Source organism: Syngnathus floridae, chromosome 17 (assembly GCF_059516105.1).
Source record: "Syngnathus floridae isolate MCC-2025c chromosome 17, RoL_Sflo_1.0, whole genome shotgun sequence".
NCBI classification, from domain to species: Eukaryota; Metazoa; Chordata; class Actinopteri; order Syngnathiformes; family Syngnathidae; genus Syngnathus; species Syngnathus floridae.
The window spans coordinates 5,891,976-5,913,764 of record NC_142429.1 but is presented as its reverse complement, the minus strand read 5'-3'; the positions used below and the strand labels follow the sequence as shown (position 1 = coordinate 5,913,764).

General features: G+C 43.0%; 1 protein-coding gene and 1 long non-coding RNA gene across 7 annotated transcripts in view; one reads left to right on the top strand and one right to left on the bottom strand.

Moving 5' to 3' along the window:
- Nucleotides 1–21,789, top strand: part of LOC148383915 (uncharacterized) — a 151,146-nt gene that overhangs the window by 3,730 nt on the left and 125,627 nt on the right. For all 6 annotated transcript variants that reach the window (XR_015853575.1, XR_015853574.1, XR_015853577.1 and 3 more), the window contains exons 3-5: nt 1,254–1,346; nt 6,141–6,299; nt 11,531–11,611. This is a non-coding gene — a long non-coding RNA (uncharacterized LOC148383915). The remainder of the gene's footprint in view (nt 1–1,253; nt 1,347–6,140; nt 6,300–11,530; nt 11,612–21,789) is intronic.
- LOC148383919 (uncharacterized) overlaps nt 5,265–21,789 on the bottom strand; it is a 36,710-nt gene continuing 20,185 nt past the window's right edge. Inside the window, exon 4 of the mRNA XM_088358893.1 lies at nt 5,265–6,292. Coding sequence (XP_088215019.1) covers nt 6,213–6,292 — 80 coding nt within the window. The 3' untranslated portion in view covers nt 5,265–6,212. The remainder of the gene's footprint in view (nt 6,293–21,789) is intronic.

Below are 21,789 nucleotides of genomic sequence, written 5' to 3'. Positions count from 1 at the left end.
GTAAGAACAACTCGGAATTTAACCAGCACCGTCCAATGTCCACGCTAATACCCCCGCGACCCCATAAGCCGCTTTGCTATTTCCACCCCGAGGCCAATCGACGCGCCCATAAAGTGAAGGCGGAGGTGAAGGGGTTGCCACATTTCCTTGGAATTCCCCTTAATGGACATTTCGCTAATACCCTGAAGAGGTAACAAATGAGAGGTGTAAAGTTAAACGTCCTGTGAAATCATCCCATCTCGAAACAAGCTGCCTTTACGGCCTCGGGAGCTTTCTCCGCACACAATTATCTTCCCGGAACTCGCACACACACGGACACACACTTTGCGAGTGACTACAGGTCGGCTCACGGTGTTTCCTCTGAGTCGGTGGTAGGGATGGTGTCCCTCTGGGTGAGAGCCCAAAGAGACGTACTCGCCAGATTGGCTCACCTCATACCGGTAATCTGTCTGAAGCACTTTGGATCAGATGAAGTCAAGCAGGTGCGTCCCCCACGGAGGGCGTCGAGGTGACACCTGCTACTTCCCCTTTAATTCTAGCAAAAACAGCTGTTTCGCCAGGAGGCCGCTCTCCGCTTGATACCAGTCACATTTCATTAAGAGCGCGGGGCTTTGCCATAATGGATGCATCAATACTTGGCGAGTAAAAAAAAAAAAAAAAACATTTGGCGAGGAACTGGACCTGCACCCGGTCCACTTTCCATCTGCAAGAGGCACCAGGCCAAACAAAGTGAGCAGAGAAAAGGTGAAGATAAAAAGCAGTCTTCACATTGTTACTCCGATCGCGCCGGAGGGCGACTCACGATAACTTTGATCCTGTGAAGCAAAAAAAAATATATATATAGGTGCACTCAACTGAAAACACTATTTGTGGTCTAGTTCAAGCAGCTCCACAGGGAAACTTTTTTTCCCCGAAGAAAAAAAAGACCTCATTGCTTAGCCGAATTTGGTTCTTAAACGCGGTGAGTCATAGCCGCCAAAAGGTTTGCTGAGGTTTCATGCTGTGAACTGGCTGCCAGGACGAGGCTCGACATTTCTCTAAATCTTACCCCTGACGCTTTCGACCTCTTAAGGAAATTTTAAATGCATTATAAGTCTCTTTGGAGTGAATCGCATTCTTTTGAGAATTTTGCAAGATTTTGAATGAAATCAATCTTTGCTCTGTGAAAGCGCAAAACGACTTTCACGCTTCAAACTCGCTTATGGGCCATTTTTTAATTCTGATTGTTTTCCTCTTGTTCTTTGCTTCCTCAGACACACACAGGCAAACAGATGATTGACACCTCCTGATCCACATGCAAATTTGCTCTCACGCTCTACAGAGGAGCCACTTGACATCGATGCCAGGTCAGTCCACGTCTGTGTGGAGAGAAAGAGAGAAGTTTGTTTACCAGCAGAGTGCAGTGTTGTGGCAGTCAAGAGCTCCTCCGTGGCCACGCTGACAGTCTAATGAGATCCAATACACGAGCTGTAGCAAACAATCAGCCTCTATACAGACTTGATTGACACCGCCAGGGTGCTATTAAATCAACAATTGGATTATGATGGTGCTTGTTGTTTGCATGTAGTATGGCCGTGAGCCTTTTAGAAATAAGGCCAATAACCCCCCCCCTACCCCCAAGGCTATGAAAAAAAAAAAAAAAAAAGTGTTGGAGTCCAATTTTGAATCCCTGAAAATGTCCATACTTTTCCAATGGGCACCTAACCTTAACCCAAAGGTCACTAACCCCTAATCCCAACCCTAACGGGATCCCTGAATCCTCATGATCAGGTAATTTTGTGTCATAAAAACAAACGCGTTTCGGTCTTTCAACTTGTTGCTAAGTAATATTTAGCTGTCGAAGAACTTGTTTAGTGACCGCACCAGGAATGTTGTAGCCGCCTTGTTGTTTGTGAGTCTGACCTTGGCACACTTCAAAGTGGGTCGGCGTCAGCTTGCTTTGCGCGTCAACTTGAATTCCAAACGCTCGCTTTTGCGGGTCAAATGCGTCCCCCGAGAGGCGAGCGGTGCCCACTCAATTGAGGTCGGTCCATTTTAGCAGCACCTGTGACCCGACGCAAACAAATGGTGCCGTAAATAAGTCTAGAGAGAGAAAGAGAGAGAGAGAGGCCCCGGGTCTTTTCTTTTTTTTTCTTTTCTTTCCCTCCCCCCTTCCATCTTTCTGAGTATGCAGAGGCGCGCCAACAGGTAATGACACGGTATCGATCGGGAAAGCTGAGGAGCTGATTGATGATGTCGCCCTCGTGGCCGACGTGCAGTAATGAGTTGGCTTCTCATTGGCTCGCCCGCTCCATCCTGCACATGTCACTTTGACGCTCGGCACAGTAGAAAGTCATTTTCGTCACCTTGTGTCATCGTTCAACAGAACCTGAGGAACGCACCTGGAATGAGGTCTTTAACACCCCCCCCCGCCCAAAAGCGGTGCAGGAGGAGGCACACTTTCCAAAGCCATTCCTTTCTCTTTCCTCTTCCACAAATGCAGCCAACACTTTTAAATATTTTTTTTTTATCTTGGTTTTTACTCGCCGTCAGCAAGCTCTGGCGAGGCTCGCCACTCCGAAAAAGCAAAGAACAAAACCAAAACAAAGCTGGATACACGGTTTCCTTGGAAACTGCAGGTTTGCTTGAACATGTGCACTAGTCGCTGCCATTGACGTCTATAGACGTCATTTTTACTGGCATGGCAGTGAATGACTTAAGATGACATATTTCATTCGTAAGATTTTGTACGGAAAGCACCGTAGTTTGCATACACGGTATATATATGTTGGCCGATTATTTCTCTAATCAGCCGTCTAGAAAATTATTTGAAGATTTACCGAAGGATGAGCATGACTGCTCGGTGCTATTGATTTAGCCTCAACTAGTTTCCCGTCTCGCTACTTTTCTCCCTCCATCATCATCTCCAATCTGTAGCCAGCGTTTCAGTCATCCCACAGACGTCATCCCGGCTCCCTGTCCGACGTATTTCAGCCTTCCCCTTCATTTATAATCCTCAGCACAACACCAACACATTTCATTTCTCCCAGACGATGACACACTGGGGCGTGATCTGTGTGATGGAGACATTTCCCGCTCCGACTCAGGGTCCCCGCCCGCCTCCATTACGGCACCGCCATACATCTCGCCGGCACCCGGGCTCCGCCGATGCACGGAGGGCCCGGGCGGCCGAGGTGGGGGGGGGGGGGTCATCCACACCCGACACTGCATCATTTGTGGCAAGCTATCAACAGCATCCTCACCGTTTTTTAATACTGATATAGAGGGAAAGGCGAGTTGGGGGGGGGGGGGGGGGGTGATGTTACCCCCCCACCTTAGAACAAAAGACACCGCAGAGACGACTCTTGAAGAGGCACATGAATCATCGCTGACAAGGCTCCTCCCGCCGCGATGTTGTAGCCATGAATAATCCACCTCGGCTGAGGCCTTGATCAATTAGTCAATCTCTCAAGTGCTCCTCTCAATTAACAAGGTGATTCCCGGAGCTCCCGACTCGGTGCGCCGCACTTGTCTCTGCCAATTTAGGCCCCAGTCCAAGCATAGCTCTCGGCTGCCCGGAGATTCACGGGCCGGAAATATGGCTTAGGAACAATTGCTTCCAATTGATTCTCTTTGCAGATGACCTTTACCTAAGCCCCTTTAGTTACTGTCATTCTTTCTGTCAGCCTTGCCGAGCCAACAATCATCATCCGGGCTTTCGGGGAAAAAAAACCCCCACAATCCTGGAAAGCAGAGACATTACAGCCACCAACGATGATGGAAAACAAGCAAATTAAATTTAAAAGTAGCACGAATGTGCCTTTTAGGTATCACCTCCATTGTGGCGATCTGAATTTAATCTACTAGACTCCAAGTTTGTCGGTTGAAAGGGAACGCCCATTGGCCTTCGGCACTCCGAGTCCTCTCCAGCAGCGCGTCACATCTGTCCGTTGGGGGACTGCCGTGCGTGAGGCCGGCTGTAATTGGAGCAATCCGTTGGCTTCGACCCCGCCGGGTGCCGCAGAAGACTGACGAGATTTCCCGGGTTCTCGCTCGCTCGAGGAGCTCCCGAATGTTTTCCGTCGCACCGTGACGAACTCTTGACATTTGCACTGCCGCAACCCGCTACACGGCCGCCGTCACTCTCCAACGCTCGGCCCATCCCGGCTTCCCGAGGGCGAATGTTGATGGTTTGAGAAGAGAGTGAATAGAGCGCTTTTTTGAAAAAAACTTTATTGATGGCAAAAATTCTCTGTCCACACCAATGGAAAGAAAAAAGAAAACAAAAACTCCCAATCAGGCCGGTGATTAAAGCATCAACAATTTATTCCGAGATGCGGACCGGAAAAGCAGCATTTTCCGACTGCGCCAAGCCCGAGGTGCAGCATTTTCCGACTGCGCCAAGCCCGAGGTGGAGCTTTCTCAAAGGTTCATCTCTGAATTATTAAACACGCAAACTTTACTCATGAATCTTTCAAAGCCAATCGGACCGTAACTGACAGGGGAAATAATAACGAGGCGCTGGTGGATTGACTTTGTGCATTTTAAACAATCTGCGGCTACCTTAAATCATCTACTTTCTTACCATAGTAAATAAGTACTTTTATTTAGTTACTTCTCACGTCTACCTTTTTCCCACACAACCGTGCTCAGACTCGACCAATCAAAGGTTGAAAAGGAGTTCAATTAAATGGCGCTAATGCAAAAGTAGGCCAAGATTCTGTTGCAGTCTCGACAAATGGCCGCCCCGTAATTAGTTTCTTCGCTGCCGCTTTTTAATTGAATTAAGCAAACAAACCCTCCATTAGCAATTGGTACGAGGCAAGTGGAGGTAATTGCAACCAAGTAACTGGCCATCGCTGTCGTGCTGCGATGCTGATAGGAGCATTAGCTCACCTCGCGTTCCCGCGATCAGACGAGTTGACATGTTGCTCGGCGGGACGCCGTTTAGGTGATTGCGCAAGTTTACCTTTTAAGTGGCCAGACGGCAGGTGTGATCACGGGCCTCCTGCGGTTTCCCCAAAGACTGACAACATTGAGGTGTTGCTTCAAGAAATGGAATAATACAGATTGGATTTTGTCCTAGCTAGTGTGCACTGACCTCAAAAGTTCCACCAACCGTCCCAAGCTCCGCCCCCAAACATTGTAGTCATTTTCCCATTTTTTTTCTGTACAGTGTGAAACAAACTGAAACGGACCGAACCAAACTGCCTTTATTCTCACTGACAAGAACAACAAAGCGGCGCACAGCATAAAGGTCACTAAGTTTTTATTCCCGATGAAACGATAACTAGTGCAGAAAGCACGCTTTTGCTAACGCTCCGCTGGATGGTTTTCAGCAACAATCACACTCACAAAGTCACAAAGTTTTTTTTTTTATTTATTTATTAAATAATAGCTAGAGAGGCTGAAAAGGTTGCTAAGATGGCAACTCGCTTCGTCGCAACACCTTACCTTGTCCCCTGGTCGTCATGGTGACTAAATTGCCCGAGAAAAAAAAAAAGATACAAAATACTCTTTGTCTGACACAAATTGCTTTTGTAAGTGCACAGGCACGACTTTGAATATCTATCATAACTTTTCAAACTAATAAAAAGAAACCCCTGTTATAATTCCGCAGTAGTAAAAGATGAAATTCGAATCTTTCGGCAAAGTTGCATCACCCCCGGGAGGGTCGTGGAGAGTTTAGGCAGTCTTGTATCAACTACATAAAAGCGATACGCCAAAGTGTTTTAACAGAAAATACCTTTGGTGGAATTTAGTGCGGTGGCACCGCTAACCAGTAGAGGGCGCCAGCAATGGATATCTGAATACAAATGGTGCCACACATGTAGACAGACAATACTTACAAGTTATTTTATGTCACTTAGTTGTAAAACTCTTCTTTGTCTCTATGACTGTTATAAAGCTTAAAGTTTCATAAATCTAAATAAGAGAGTATAATAACAGTATTTTAACCTCATTTCATGACAAGAGTTGAGTTTAGGCCATAGTCAGTGAGAGTGCTTTTTTTTTTTTTTGCACTTGTATTTTCTATTAAACTTTTCAGCTCCCTGCTTTTCATCACGAGCGGCTGCCGTCGCGTCGCCTTGCTGTCACCCATGTTTTGAGGTTTGCTGGCTGACTTGTTTGCCGTGCGCCTTCTTTTTCTTTCTCTTCAGGTTGTCTTGTCGCGGCTGCGGCTTGTGTGCGTAGTCGTTCGGCCCTCCCCTGTCAAGACGCTTTATGCAAGATTAGGGCCGGGTAAATGAAAGCCGACCTGTCTCCACAAGGCTTTTCCGCCAGGAGCATCCCATGCCGGCGCACAATTCATCTGTAAAGTAAGTGTGGAAGTAGAATAATAATGAAACAGCTCTAAAAAATACATTGTGGTCTAGAATGAAGACAAAAAAAAGACAAAAAATTCATTGAGAAAAAAATTGGGATAAAAGGATAATTTGTCATGTTTATAGGTAAAAAAATAAGTCATGTTGTATATTAAATTCATGGTATGGGAATTGAATCATTACAAAAGGATGTCATGTCACGATAATTTAGAATACGCGTGAATTGTCGTAGTGCCAGAAAATTTTTTAGTGCTCCAAAACTAAAAACTAAAGTCAATATAACATCATATGCCGCTATGGGCTGGAAGTGGACCGTTTCCCTTCGCATGAATAAATCAGTCCGACAAATAGCGAACAGCACTTTAATGACATCGCCTCATCTTTGAGTGCCTTTGTCGCATTTCCACATGTCAAATTTGCGCTTTTCTCCGAGCCCTTAATGGAGCTCCGTGAATCAACTCCAAGTATGTCTTTTTGCCTGCAGTGGAGTGTCAAAGTGAGTGTGATCAGAAAATGATGGGCCCACAAACTTTTACTGGCACCAGAAGTCTAATTCTCGCAGATCCTCTGCTGTCATTTTAAGCGGCCGTTGTGTCATCATTACCGGCTTAATCGAGCTTATTGCGTCCCGTTCTAAATGTCCGCGGCGCCTTGTGGGCCCGCTGGTGCCCGTGGTGTTGACGCCGTTTAAAACTCATTCCATTTATCTCTCAGCAGCTTTAGAAAAAAAAAAAAAACACGCAAAGAAAACGAGTGCTGACACAGCTTTTTGACAACGGGTGTTATTTACAGGTCGTGAAGCCGCCGTGACGAATAACAAGCGGCTGCCATCTTGGCAACTTGAGCTCGCATTAGCCGGTAATGAACATTAGTGTCACGAAGAGGGTCAGCGAGCCGAGAGCTCCCGACGTTTGGTCGCCGCGCCCCTGAAAAACGCTCGCCTGCTTGCTCGCCGGCTGCAGTCAAAGTGAGTGAATGTCAGCTTTATGACATGCGGGGGAAACGGCATCCATTATGTGCAACTGCTCAGATGAAGCACTCGCAACACAGCGCACGCAGGATTCAACTTTTTCTCCACGACACTTGACGGTAGATACAGGCTTTTATTAGTAATAGTCCAACGGGATGAGGTCAAAGGTCATCCACATTGCAGCCATCAAATTTAATCCACAAGTAATTGATTATCAAATTAATCGACAACTATTTTAATAATAGAGATTTTTTTTTTTTTTACTTTAGAATTCTCCAAATCTTGATTTCAGTGGTAGTTTGTATCACTAAACAACACAAAATAAAGAGTAAATTAGGGGAAATGGTTTTGTAATACCCTTTCATGCACTATAGAATTGTATCCAATTCATCGACTGAATAATCAATAGCACTCAGGTGTCAAACTCAAGGCCCGGGGGCCCGATACGGCCCATCACATCATTTTATGTGGCCCGCGACGACAAATTGTGCATCAAATTTGTGTGTCATTGCTAGAATTGCGAATTGTCTTCACTTTTAATAATATCTTTATTTTAAATAGTTGACCAGTTTTTACTCGTCTGATTTGAAAACGAGTTGTTTGTCAGTTTGTTTTGTAGCTTTTACTGTATATAATATGAGGTGCTCATACATTTATTTGGATTGATAATCATAATGGCCCTCCGAAAGAAGCTATGACTACAATGCGGCCCGCGAAAAAAACGAGTTTGACACCCCTGTAATAGCATAATCAATTCTAAAAATATTGATAGTGACAGCCCTAATCCACATACACATAAAAAATTGCTAGCTTGTTTTCTAGATCCACTTGCTGCAGTAGCTGTGAATTTTGTCAATAGGGTTTGGTATTATAGGTTAGCAGACATTTGTTGGACAAAATTACATGGTTGCTCAATAAATGGGCGGTTCACTATATACAGTAGTTATTTCATGTATCCTTTCAAAAAAAAAAAAGATATTTTTGCTTGACCTGTAGAAAAGATGTCATGAGATCGAGTTGCTTTTGTTGGCGAGCGAGGAGTCGGGTATCAATAATTGACTTTTTCTTTGTATGTGGCAGTAGCACAGAGCAATGTCACATGAACTCTTGACAGAAGTGTGAAAAGACTCTGGTTGTAGTGTAAGAGCAGGAACAAACGGCAGCGTTTCTGCCATGTCACGTCGACTTCTCTCGCCGAGCGCTCCAAACAATGCATTATTTATGTGAGCGAGATGGTGTTGTTGATATTTTATTCTTCTTCTTCTCACTGTGTGGGGAGCGACGACTTTATGTACAAACGCTCGAGGGAAGCGCCTCCTCGCTTCGTCTCCTAACACTTTACCTTGGCACATGGAGATTGCACAAAGAGCGACGGTGTGCAGAGAGAAGTCTAACGCTTGATTTTTGCCTGGTGGCGATTTGCCATAATTGGCTGCCTCTCTGCCCGGCTTCTCTGCTCATTAAATGCTAATTACAATTCAGCATAGTGATTTTTGTTGCCCTTATGAAGGCTGCGATATCAATGAATAGAGAGGCGGCGGATATCTACATTTAAATGTTTTCATTTAATAATTCAATATGTATTAATAAAAACACCTCCACTTGTTGCCATCGGATAGCGTAACATTGATATTTTTACAAAATATATACAGTCATCCCTCGCTACTTCGCGTTTCGTTTATCGCGGCTTCACGACATCGCAGATTTTTTTTTCCAAATTAAGAAAAGCATTTAAAAGTCAAAATAAAACTTCTAAATTGAGGAAACGTGTCTAACCTATAGGACAATGTAGTATTGCTCCAAATGTTCGTTTGCATTCCTTTAGAAGTCTGCTTTCGTGTGTTAGCACGATTGCGAATTAGCATCTTGCCGCTAACTCGTTAGCCTGCCCAGTACTTCTTGTTGGTGACCGTACTTTGCGAATTTCACTTATCGCGGGTGGTTTTTGGAACCAATTATCCATGATAAACGATTACTGTATAATATACCATAGTATATATATTTCAAAAAAAAATCAGTCTCGCTTCTCTGCTTCTGATTGGGGCTTGTTCTCTCGTGTAAATTCCACAGCAGAAATCTGCTTTACATTGCATAAAAAATGTCCATTTTTAACATTGAATTGGGCACCAGCGTGCGCTCTCCAAGTCTCCTGCGTCTCCCTCGGGAGGACTTTCAATAAGCCTGCAGATTCCAAGTGGAATTCCCGCAGGAAGCTGAGCTGTCACCGGAACTCTTGTTAGACAAAACTTTTTGGATAAGAAGCGAAGAAATACAACGTAAAGTCAACCTTGTCTGTGACGAGGAGGCGGTTGGGCAAGTTTGGGGACTATGTAAAAAAAAAAAAAAAAAAAAAAACATACCGCATAAGTACTCCTGCTTAGACTCACTTTTCAAACGCTTCTACTCGTTAGACAATTTATCGATAAATCCTTAAAAAGTCAATTTTACATCAACTCAACAACTGTCTGATAGCTTTAATCAAAACTTCATTTTGTCTAGTTCACCACACTTTTATATTTTGAGCTAAAATCCCAAAAGGGGCCCAAACGTCCGCTTCTCACACCTCCATCTTGTCTGCGCGGGTGTAAAACAAAAGGCTCATTCAACGTGGCAGCCTGGCAACAGAAGCACGAAGGGGCCGGCCAGCCGAGCCCGTCGCGCGACGCCGTTCGAATTTCACGCCGTGCCACTGTTGCGAAACCATGTCGAACCGTATCGACGCGGATTCACACAGTCAGCTTGAGCTGCCGGATAATGAACAGCGCGACCCTTGGAGGGATTTCCACACATTCCGATTGCCTCTTCAATAACATCCCCAAGGCGTGTTTTCCGGAATGATTCCATATGTATCGACGCTACGTCATCCAAACGCAACCCGAAGATCACCGTCATTTTTATAATTCATTTTCTAAGCTCCATTGCATTGCAATTTCCTAAGGGGGAGCAGATGACATCATTTAATGGCCAATTCAGCATCATGACTTCAATAACAACAACATGCTGCGGAGTTATTATTAGAAAATGTATTAACCCGATCTAAGCTAATTTCCCCCCCCCATCTGTCCGTGTTTCAATTAAAAGGTTTCAATAGAAAAGCATAATTATATTGTCCAGTGGTTTTGTCCCACCGACTGACAATTCCGTCATTTTCGTCCGCCGATTCGTTCGGTTCTTCCTGCCGGTGAAGACGTGAGCACAAAGCCAATCGGCTTTCGTGATGGTCATTTTGATTAATGACGAGCTACAGATTAAATTCTTAGCAATTAAAGCCGCTTGGTAATTATCCGGCGACATTATTCGACAGACGCCGCTGTGGGGTGTGGAGTAAAGCGGAGTTAATTTCAGATTTATTTCCTTATTGATTAATTAACAGAATCCTATTAACGAGGTTCTGTTCATTTACAATTAAGCGAATCCCATTATCAATTCCCCCATCCACTTTACTTCACGTCCAAAGGCGGGAAAGCGATTTCACCTTGTTGATGGCGACGCTCTTTCGCTCTGTGCTACTGCGCTCAGGACAAATTGAGGGAGGGGGGGAAAGAAAAAAAAAAATTAATAGCGCAGTCATTAATTTGCCATCTCCAGAAAAGGGCATCAGTGATCTGTGAAATCACTTTGTTCGTTTGAGGTGGTTGCACTTTCTTTTCATTTACGTCTCATAATGACTCGGATGATTTGAATCTGCTCGTCTCTTCCCGGGCATCTGCGGGATGTCGGACGGCGACATTATCGGTTTAATTCGGCTCCCGACAAAAAAAAAAAAAAAAAAAAGACTAAACTTCCTTGACTTTGAAAGCAATGAGTCTGAGAGCCGAGCAGCGAGGGCGACTATCCCGCTGAGCGACTCCCGGTTTTGTTTGCTCCGGTCCATGAAATAATCTGTCAATGGGATAGGAAACGTTGAAGCGCTCCCATCGATTGCATTTTTTTTTTTTTTATTGTCAGTGTTCAGTTCTGCTCAGGCGGCTTTTATGACACCGCAGGAAGTCTCGACGCGGCCATCTATTGTTTCTCAGCTTCTGCTCCTGTGTGGGCTGCTAAAGATGCGTGCTAACTATTCTTTCGCTGAAGCTTTCTGCTTGGGCGATCGCAACTTTTCAAGTTTCACACATGCAAATTATGTAATGTTTTTTTTGTCAGGACAACAAACTAACCAGTACTCAGACAATTCAATGCCTTAATAAATCCAATTTAAAGTATGAACTGCACTGTTAGGACACCAAGATAACCTATGGTTCCTTTTCCAATACAGTATGCTATCAAGCTTTAAGAAACCATCAAGGAGAAACCTTCAAGAGTACCTTGCCAATGAGAAACGATTCCTCCACAAAAGGTAGGATGATTTTTGTTTTAAGAGTTGATCTGAAAATATTGCAAAGTAGGTGGTCCAATTATAAACTAATTCAGCTGCCATTGGCGGAGCTAGAAGGGGGGGCCACAAGGGCAGTATAGACCTTCACATATAGTACTTGAAGTACTGCCAGACAATTGACTTTGGGTTTTCTTTTCATTTTTCTTTGGATTTTTTTTTCCACGTTTCCCCAGTCCTCCTTAGGGAATATATAATCAATGTTTATCAGCATTTTCTGAAGAATTTTGGGGGTTTCTAAAAAAAAAAAAAAGACAAAGAGGTTTGTTTTGCAGACTTCCTGAGATATCCATGACCCCCCTTCAAGAAAACAATCCTAGGTCTGACATTGTTAGCCAGATGTTGGAAGTGCAAAGCATCAAGCTACTGCTAAAACTGCTGTCGATGCAATTAAATAAATAAATACAAATTTAGAGTGTACTCGGGAGTAAGGGGACCATATTCGTCCCTTCAGGCACAATTTGTAATCATGTACCCCAAGAGGCCTAATTATTTTACTGTAAAGAAGGTGATTGTAACTTTTCAGTGCCACAAATGTACAAGTATGTCTTCAAGCTGTTGGAGCCAAGTGTCAAGAGTACAAAAGCAGAAATTTTGAGTGCACCCCAGTGAGAAGCCCTTCATGTTCAACAATAATTTAGGAACAGTCTAATAATAGCAAACGGGCAAACTGTTGGACTCGACGATAACCATTTCTCCTGTTTCCTGTTAAAGAAATGTGCACGTCTGATCCCAAGTCAAGGTTACAAAAGAAGAATGCGGTGATAATCAATCAAGCTTGATGTACACCCTTGGGCTAATTACAGTATGACGCGCCCTGGGTCATAATATGTATGTATGTTGCGCAATGTTTTTATAGCTTATTATTTTTGCTCCTAGAGCCGACCATTGGTTGCTTCCCTCGAGCTGCAAACCAGACAGTGTGCTTTTTCGTCCGGCACCAAACGAGTCGAATATCCTCAGAAAGAATGGCTCGAGAGGATAAGATGGCTCAAATGCGGTGGGAGTGTGGTCAAAACATGACTTGCAATGAATATTGATGTTTCCGGGGAGTGGCGGGGGGATGGAGGTGGGGAGGGGGGGGCAGACATCTGCTGGCGAAGGCGTACACCAATCAATAAGCTTTGTCACAATTTATTTGGAAAATCCTTCCAGGAAACTTTTCCATTTTTGTCATAATTAGTGAGGCGTGACGTGTGTGTGTGTGTTTGTTTTGAACAGACAAGGAAACAACATTAAATTGAAAAATTAAATCCAAAAATGATCTCAAATCCTGTAGGTGGCGATAGAGTCATTTTCTGATGTAATGGACTAAAAAAATACTTCAATACCTCAACAATACTTCCTTGATACCAATGACTACTTTCCTCTTATTCATTTACATAGAGAACACAAAATAAAGGTTACACCGAAATAAATGTGAATAGATGAATAGACAGTGGTGGTTCCCTGTATTTGTTACTTTCTTTCATGCCTCCGAATTATAATTTTCCAAGCAATGCACTTCTACATTATACAAGAAATAAGTCAGGACAGAAGTGTGAAGGAGGTGAGGGAAAAATGGAGGCAATCTAGGACAGTTTATTTGCTATTCCATCACCGGTAATGGATATCGATGATGAAGTCACCCTGGTACAGCTGAACAAATGCTTAAGTCGTATTCCACTTTCGGCACGATGACAAAGGGCTGATCGTTGAAACGGGCATGATGAGGAAGAGGAGGAGGAGGCAGTGTTCTTCTATATTGTAAATATTTTCACTAAACATAACTTGAACAACTTGACATTGTTGAAATATGAAGCGACCAGTTAATCAACATAGACAGGCAATGGTGATCATTAGAAAAAATAAATCAAATTACATTTTTTTTACTCAATTATTTTAATGATAAAATTAACTTGAACTTAACACTAACTATTCCTCATGTTTCACATGCGCTTAGATGCCAGGGGGGGGGGCACTGCCCCATTAATCCCCCCCTTCTGTACACCCCTGCTTTTTTTTTTCTTTCATTTTGCAGAAACTCGTGCACACTTGCTAATGTCTCTTTTTTTGGGGTGCTTGCTGGCGAAAGCCGAAGTGAACACAATTAACCTCGATGCTGCCGAGGATATAGTGCAAGCCTCTCGGCAGTAGCCACCAACAAGACTTGGGGGATCGCTCTGTTCTATTAAAGTGAACACGCCCCAATCCACCACACTTTTCAAATTAAAACCTTTGGGAATGACTTTTGAGCCTCCAGGAATTAAAGAAAAAAAAAAACATGTTGGAAGAGAAGGCGAGAAGCTCAAAGGATCACAATTGGATGGAAAAAAAAAACAATATGAAGAGGCAGTGCAGCTAGATTGTCGCCGTGGTAACGCATTGATTTTCTTTTGAATATTGCTACCTCAAACGGCACGCTCTTAATGGATGAAGGAGACGGATCAGCGTCTGTTGTTTCCGACGCTGTGTCGAGTTCGCCCGCAAAGGTCAAAAGAAGGCGTTTTATTCATAAGAGCAATTTCCCCCACTGTGGGACAAATAAAGGATTAGGTGATCTTAAAGGATTATGTTACCTCATTAAACATGAGTCATTTCTTCAGCAAGCTTCTACTTTATAGACCAAGACTCTCCTCATACCATTTGCCTCCCCCCCCCCCAACAATTGTGATGATCACATATATTATTATTAAACCGGTTCAGAAAAAAATAGCAAAAACAAATGCAGGCTTTTTTTTATTCTATACTATTGCGTTTAAAAATAGCATCATCTGTAGATTGACTTATTTGCATAAAATGAGTTTGACAAATGACCTTTGTAAAATATCCCAACTCTCCTAAATGTAGACTATTCAAGGCGCAAATCTCAGTTCATCTAAAATTGTCTAAATCACCTGTCCGCCCTTATCGACTTGAAGAAAAGCAAGACAAAAAAAAAATGTCATAAGGAGAAATAACGAGAAGTTTCATGACAAACGTTTCCCGCAGACGTGTAAACGACAGATAACAAACGCTCACTTTGACTTCGAAATCATTAATGTTGTCAAATTATTTTCATTGCGTCTAACCACAAGCTGTTTAAATCATCTTTAATTGTACACGCTCGTCACAGTTCTCCTGCTTTGGCAGCTTCCCTAACGCGTTTTCTTCAAATGACTCAAAAACAATTACAGACCTGAGGAGAGGCATTGTCGTTCATAATGGCGTGTGCATTTGTGTGTGTCTGTGTGTGCTCTTAAAAGTTTGAAAATGAAATTGTTTGGCAGAATAACAAGAAGTTCTCCTGGTGGAGATTTTGCATTAACAACTCTTGAGGTCAGGCGAAGGCGCTGCGCGAGATGCTTTGGGCTAAATAACCGACTTGCTCTTACTTGCGGAAATGCAGCCTTGTTACCGTGCAGCATCATCTACATAAGAAAAAAAAAGTTTTCCTTTTTTTTGTTTTCTCGGAAACAGGTCAGCTGGCTGGATAACGAGTATTGTTTGCTGTTCGAATAAATAAATAGATAAATCAATCAACTTCGTAAGATCCACTTCTATACCCTGCTCAAAAAAAAAAATGGTGTAGTGGTTCACCACAAATATTTTCTGGACGGTCTCACTCGGCGCCTGGTTCATCTGGTGGTGTCATTTCAAAAATCCCTAGTTCATTTGCAGTCACACTTTAATCAGTCCTTATTTAATTGTAGCAGCCGGTGTGATTTAAAGGTCGTCTAGGGGATAATTAGGCTGAGTCAGCCCACAGTCACGCCAATAGTGAGGAGGCTTATTGATTTAAAGAAGATAAGGCTCGGCAGTAATAGAGTGTCCTTTTTACACACACACACACCTTTGCCACAAACAGATGCGGAACATCAGTTTCTCCCTTGGTTATCACCACCACCAAGCAAACAGCCACAAAAACTGATTGTAGCTTTCCTCACCAGCCCAAATCTACGGCGCTGTAAAACTGCATCGTGTCTATCCCAAATCAATGTAGGTACTATCCCCTAAAAGATTTCCCTCTCACTAAATTGAAAACGTTTTTGTTTTTTTTAAAAGTAAATAAAGTCGAAATAACTCCTACCAGGGTCAATGAACTTGACAAGTCCTATTTTACGATAATTAACTGTTAGCTAGCTAGCTAGCTAGCCACGTCACCAAAATCCTTATCGTGCTAAGGTACTGTACAGTACAGGTAACATCTGGAGGACAAGCTTTCCCAGTCCAAAGAATAATTCCATGCGTCTAATGATTTACATTTACCCACAGTCTCGGTTGTCGTATAAATCGAGCGCACCGTATGCTAATGCCGTACAGTTGAATGGAGCTGACGAGGCCATTGGCCTAGAGACTTGGGAGTATTATGGATTTGCAAATAAATTTTCCAAAAGTCATTGTGTCGGACTCCCCGCCGAGAGACAATCCCATCCCATAAAGAGAAGCCACAGGACTGTGCAACTTATGTCACCCGCTGCTCTCTAATTAGCCTCCAGCTTCCTTCCAGCCGGCTTTAAAATATATATATATTTTTTTGTATATTATATTCATAACAAAAAGAGTGCAGGAGAGAGGAGTGCTGTTTTCCAACTTATGAATATTTAACGAACAACCTCGACTCAGTTGTTTTGTTGTTTTTTTTGGTGATGATGGATAAATTCTGATTATGATGATGTATGAGCCTCTTTTGCACACAGAACTGAAAGTTTTTTTTTTCATGATATGCATTTGTCATGGAAAACGTCAACCGTATCCCTTACAAGATAACGCGTAGTGGAAATTAAATTTCAATATCACCATGCTTATGACATGACGATTTAGCGATTATGGAATAATCGGGATACGGGAGGGGGCGGGGCTAAAATAGTGTTTAGTATTTATCTCGCGTTGTGAATTGAAAAGCAAAAAGGCAATTTATGATCAGCTGCGTGTCCAACACGGATCGCTCAGTACTTGTAGCTGGTGTCGGTGAGTGATTAATTGCAGCAAACAGAAAAACCGTCTGTTTGCGTCAACTTGATGTATATTGCTTTTCCGCTTTCTTTCCATTCTAATGAAGTGAAGTGCAAACTCTGCATCTGCGAGGCCGCTCGCGTTGTGCTTACACGGGCACATCTTAGAGGGTATTTTAACTTCAGTGAGAGCGGCGCCGAGCGAGACCATCGCCAATGATGGGCTGAGTCGTACTGCAAGCAAGCACGCATTTTCAACTTATCTTGCTCGTCTTTGGAGAAGATTTCAATCTGTTATTTATCACCGCTGCTTTTGGGGTTTTGGAAAGGCTTTATTTATGTTGGCCAAGAGGTATAAAGTCTAGTTTGGATAAAGGCAATCTCATCCAGTCTATTAAAAAGATTATTAGGAGGCTATTTTGGACAAGGACTTTTGATAGCAGACAGGGGGCGCTGTGCCCAGTTGACCCTTACTTTTAATTCAACACAAACTAAAAATGGTCTAAAGACTTTTATTTTTTTTTAAATTGTTCTCGCCATGCAACTCGGCCTCACAGGAAGCATAAATGTAATGAAAATACAGAAACTAAACAATGAAAGAGCAATTTCGTGTGTTTCTCTCTCTCTCTCTCTCTCTCTCTCTCTCTCTCTCTCGCTCTCTCGCTCTCTCGCTCTATTAGGCAATATAATTTGAGTCTAAAATCTCCACGACTGCTTGGACAACTCATGTTAAGCACTAAAGCAAATTACAATAACATGCAGTGAAGATAAGTAACAATAAATATTCCGTGGCTCCAAGCAGCCATAAAAGTGAACAAATGCCAACATAATAAAAAAGCAAGCACGGACATTTCAACAACAATAATTGAATGGATAGCTAATAATAAGTGAAAAGCGAGCCGATGGTAAAGCAAATATAGTCAAAGCCTTTGTACACCGGAGCCAAATGAGAAAAGATTTGTTTCGTCTAATTGCATGACATCTGACTCTGCATGCCACATTTGAGAGCGGCGGCTGTTCAAAAGAAAAGCGAGGTGGGGGGGATCCAACCCAAAATTGGCAGCAACATTAAGAGAAGCCCTACAAACACTGCCGCCTCCCAAATCTGGAAGACGGGCAAGTTCATAAAAGCTCCCTTCTGAATCGTAATTTATTGGATTCGCTTGGACTGGATGTCTCGCTAAATAGACAGTGACAGGATCATTATAGTTGAAGGTAAAAGCGCAAAGACTTGGTCAAAGGGGCGACGGTATATTTGTTATTAAAAGTGTCCTTGCAAGCCCAGCGTGGTCCTAACCGATGGCAAAAGCCGTCAACTTTGACCTTGGACTCTCACGCTCATGCTGGGCCAAGGTCAGTGAGGTTGGCTGTAGCAAAACAAAACGAGGGGGGGGAGTGATCAAGGTCAAACAATAGTGACTGTTGTCATTTGAGGTCAAATAAATCCAGTTGGCGGTTTAGATAAGTTTGTTTTTTTAATCATGACAGTAAAAGTTTAACAGATTTTTTTATTTTTTTTTGCTAATGGACCATTGCGTCTCTTTATGACAATTTCATTTGTTCCTTTAATCGGAGAAGAAAGATTTGCCATAGTACAAAAAACTCAAGATTAAAAGAATTTTTTAAAAAAGTTCCACTTGTTGAAATACAAAGCATTCAAATTCTTTATTCAGAGAAAAGGCAACTGTGCTTGACACGCATCCCTTAGGAACACTGCTGGCTCACAAGGACACTGACTCAAGCAAATGAAAAGTTTTTGGTCCCCCCCCAAAAAAAATTCTCGGAACAGCAAGGACAGTGCTCACAAAAAAAGTCATGTTCTGACATAGTGGAAACAATTGTGTAAAAAAAAACAACTCCACAACACATTGAGAAATATTCTGCATGAGGGGATACTCAGCTCTCGGCTCTTTGCTTCAAGGAGGTTTTACAGTTTCCTCTGACCGAAAAGTGTCAATTTAACACGATTTACGCTTTAAGCACGGAAAAACCCAAAATACCGAAATCGCACGTAAAATGAGATAACGATAATTTTCTCAGCGTGGATGAGAGTAGAACAGAGCCCGATATTTATTTGGAGTGTAATTGTTGTCAGGCATATTTTGATTAGCTGTGCTCATCCCCAGCCACTGGGGATGCCGGCGACACCAAGAGAAATGAGCGTGTGACTGTGAAAGAGGGGCATCATTTAACACAGCCTCAGGCATAAGATGCCTCCTCTGCAACTCTTCTGGCGCCTCGCTGTTTCATTATGACGAGGCTATTGGCTAAACATACCCGAGCATGTCAAATATCCTGCAAACGTGCGCTCAATAAATCATTTTTTTTTTCATTATGTCAGTAGCCGGTTGCGCTTCCTTTGGCCAAAGGTTTGATCACGTGTATGTTTCATCCAAGGAAAAAAAAATGTGGAGGTGACACTTGCTACATGTTCAGGTGCAGCCTCTCGCAGCATGGCCTGGCACTAGGGGGGGTGGGAGGGGCAATCGAATCAGACAGAGTTGTCGACCCGTTAAGCTTGAGGGTCACCCGTAAAGAGGTCGAGCGGCAGATGCGACGGCCGACACTCCCAGCACGTTAGCAGATGTTTAGCACTGTCATGTTGGCTCGGAGGTACGCAAAACCCAAGCATGCGGCAGAGACTCAAGTTTTTGAGGATGAAAGACGGGAGCTTGTTTTGAACTTATTGCTTAAGAGCACTGGTGTAGATTCACGCTGATTTTCATCCGTACAAGTTTTAAAAAAATGTTTTGGTTTTTTTTGCTAAATGAAAGCAACATTGAGAGAAAATGCATTTGTGCCTGAGGCGCATCCCTGAGGAACGCCACTGGCTAACAATAACAGTGAATTTGTCAACTGATTGAAGAAAACAGATCACATCCAAAATAAATTTTAAAAAATCCTCTAAAATTCCTCCAAAAAGCAAAGACTGGGCTCTTATTGACAATATTCAGACACGGGCAGGTGTTCAATTCGGCGCTGATGCAAAATCCAGCATGTTTAGCCTTGGCGGAGATCTGAGCTCTCCAGTTCGAGTCTGTTGTTACGCACTGATGAATTTGGTGGCAGCCTTTGTGACGTTTCAAGGTTGAAGCTGAATGTCTGATTCAGCGCCGAGCGGCATTGAAACATTGAATTGAAAAGATTTCACATTATCGTCACGGCTTCAATCAGCGAGAGCGCTTGACAGAAAAACAAACAGTGAGCGGTAAATGAACTATTGTAAAAAAAAATCAGAGCAGCTGACATATTTAATTCTTCCCGTGCGGCGTCACAAAGGATCAGAGTGATGTCGCAGAGGTCACCGGAGGCGTTTCACGCTCTCTTTAGTCAAAGTGTTTTTCACAGATTATTCATCACAGACATAATGAACTGACCCCCCCCCTCGCGTGTTGCCAATGATTGTGGAGTTTTAGACTTTGAACAAACTACAAGGGCATCTTCCTTTTGAAATTGCGATGATTTTCCGGAATACTAATCATGACACTCTAAAGATCTGCCCGGCATTAGCTTTTGAAATAAAATAATGGTTTTAATGGGCTGAATTAATTTTTTTTTATTTTTTTTTTTATCCAAGATCGTTCTTACAATTTTATGCTTACAATGTTTTGGAACCAAAAGCATAACTGGATGAATTTGGCCCAGTCCATACAAATGAAAACAAATAATTCACCTTGAGCCACTTCAAAATCTCAGAAAGATGTTTCCTTTCAATATCCGAATTTTCAGCTCGTGACGGTTTTAATGCGTCACGCAGCCGCCGAATATGTCTACACGGCCGAGGGATTAGAGAAACGAAGCGCCGTGTTGCCATGGTTTCCGCTTTGGCTCTGCCACATTCCTCACCAAGCATATGTTCTTTGCTGGACTTGAGCATCAAGCTAATTGTAAGCGGGGAAAAGCTAAGAAGTACGTGCCGACGCGATAGTGAGATAGATTGGGAGTCGTTAACGTTTGCTACGTTGACTGTAACGGCTTCCCGTGCTCTGGCTCGCTTTTCAGCATTTTAATGGGGAAAAAACAAAAACACTTTGTCTCATTTTCCTTTGGATCTCATCCATCCTCTTCACTGTATTTGAATAATTAAATTCATCAGCATCGCATCTATTAAGCCAACCGTTTCTCAAGCCACTTTACCGCGTGTATCGTGATTTAGTTGCCGGGAGGCCCGCTTACTAATTCATGAATTTCCGAGGAGGAATATCGATGCGAAGGTTACGTTGAAATGTAAAATATTAATAAATAAGATACAATACTGGCAAGGTCGGATGTGGTGAATAAAACAATCTTTTGTGATTTGTTGAAAGACTTCATTCAATTTGAACTAGGATGTCAAGAAGGGGGAAAATCGGACCAAGGTTGTGTAGAGTAGTCGACACTATTTGTCAGGAATCTGGACTTGCATGCTTGTGTGGGTTTTCTCTAGGTACCTCGTTAACCATGTGGAAGAGGTAGGAAGATTTAGAAAAATAAAATGAAAAGAGAATCTCAATGAGAATGTAAAGAGTGGTTAAAAAGAAGGCCGGATTAGGCGCAAAACCAACAAACGCCGTCCAGATCCAACCAAACGCTCCCACATAAGCTCCCGAGAACAGATGGCCGTCCCTAACAAAAAGACTTCTTTTCCAACGTGTCAACAATTCTCGCAACTTCCTTCTTTACTTTGTTGTCCATCTTCATCCCTTTTCGGATTTATTTCATATCCTGGCGTCTTTTCTTTTGCTTTTTCTAAGGTTGACGTTTTCTTCCCTCTCACTGCCCCCGAGCTCCTTCCTGCAGTAGAACTCACAGACAAGCCCGAGGCTTGACTCTCCTACCCTGAGGTAGCAGAAACTCTACGTTTTCCTGACTCGAATAATGTTTTCATGCACGGACACTTAGAAAGCATGACTGTCACTCGGAAAACGATTAACAATGAATCGTAAGTGGTGCGAACCAAGTAGAAATGAGGCACATTAGCGTCAGGAATTAAGTGTAAAAACAAATGTTAATCTAGTGAATGGGAAAAGGTTGCGCCGGTGTTTAATAAATTCAAATAGAATGCATAAGAGAGGGTAATAATCTTGGGCGCTTATCGCATGGCAGAGATGCCCGCAGGTCCAGTCAGGAACCGAGTGATATCGTGCCAAGCGGAGCTGCGCCCGGCTGCGTCTGCCTCACACAGCCGAAAGCTACGCTAGCACGCTAACAAGTGCTCTGGCGCAAAAAGTGCTCCACTTTTCTTCCGCT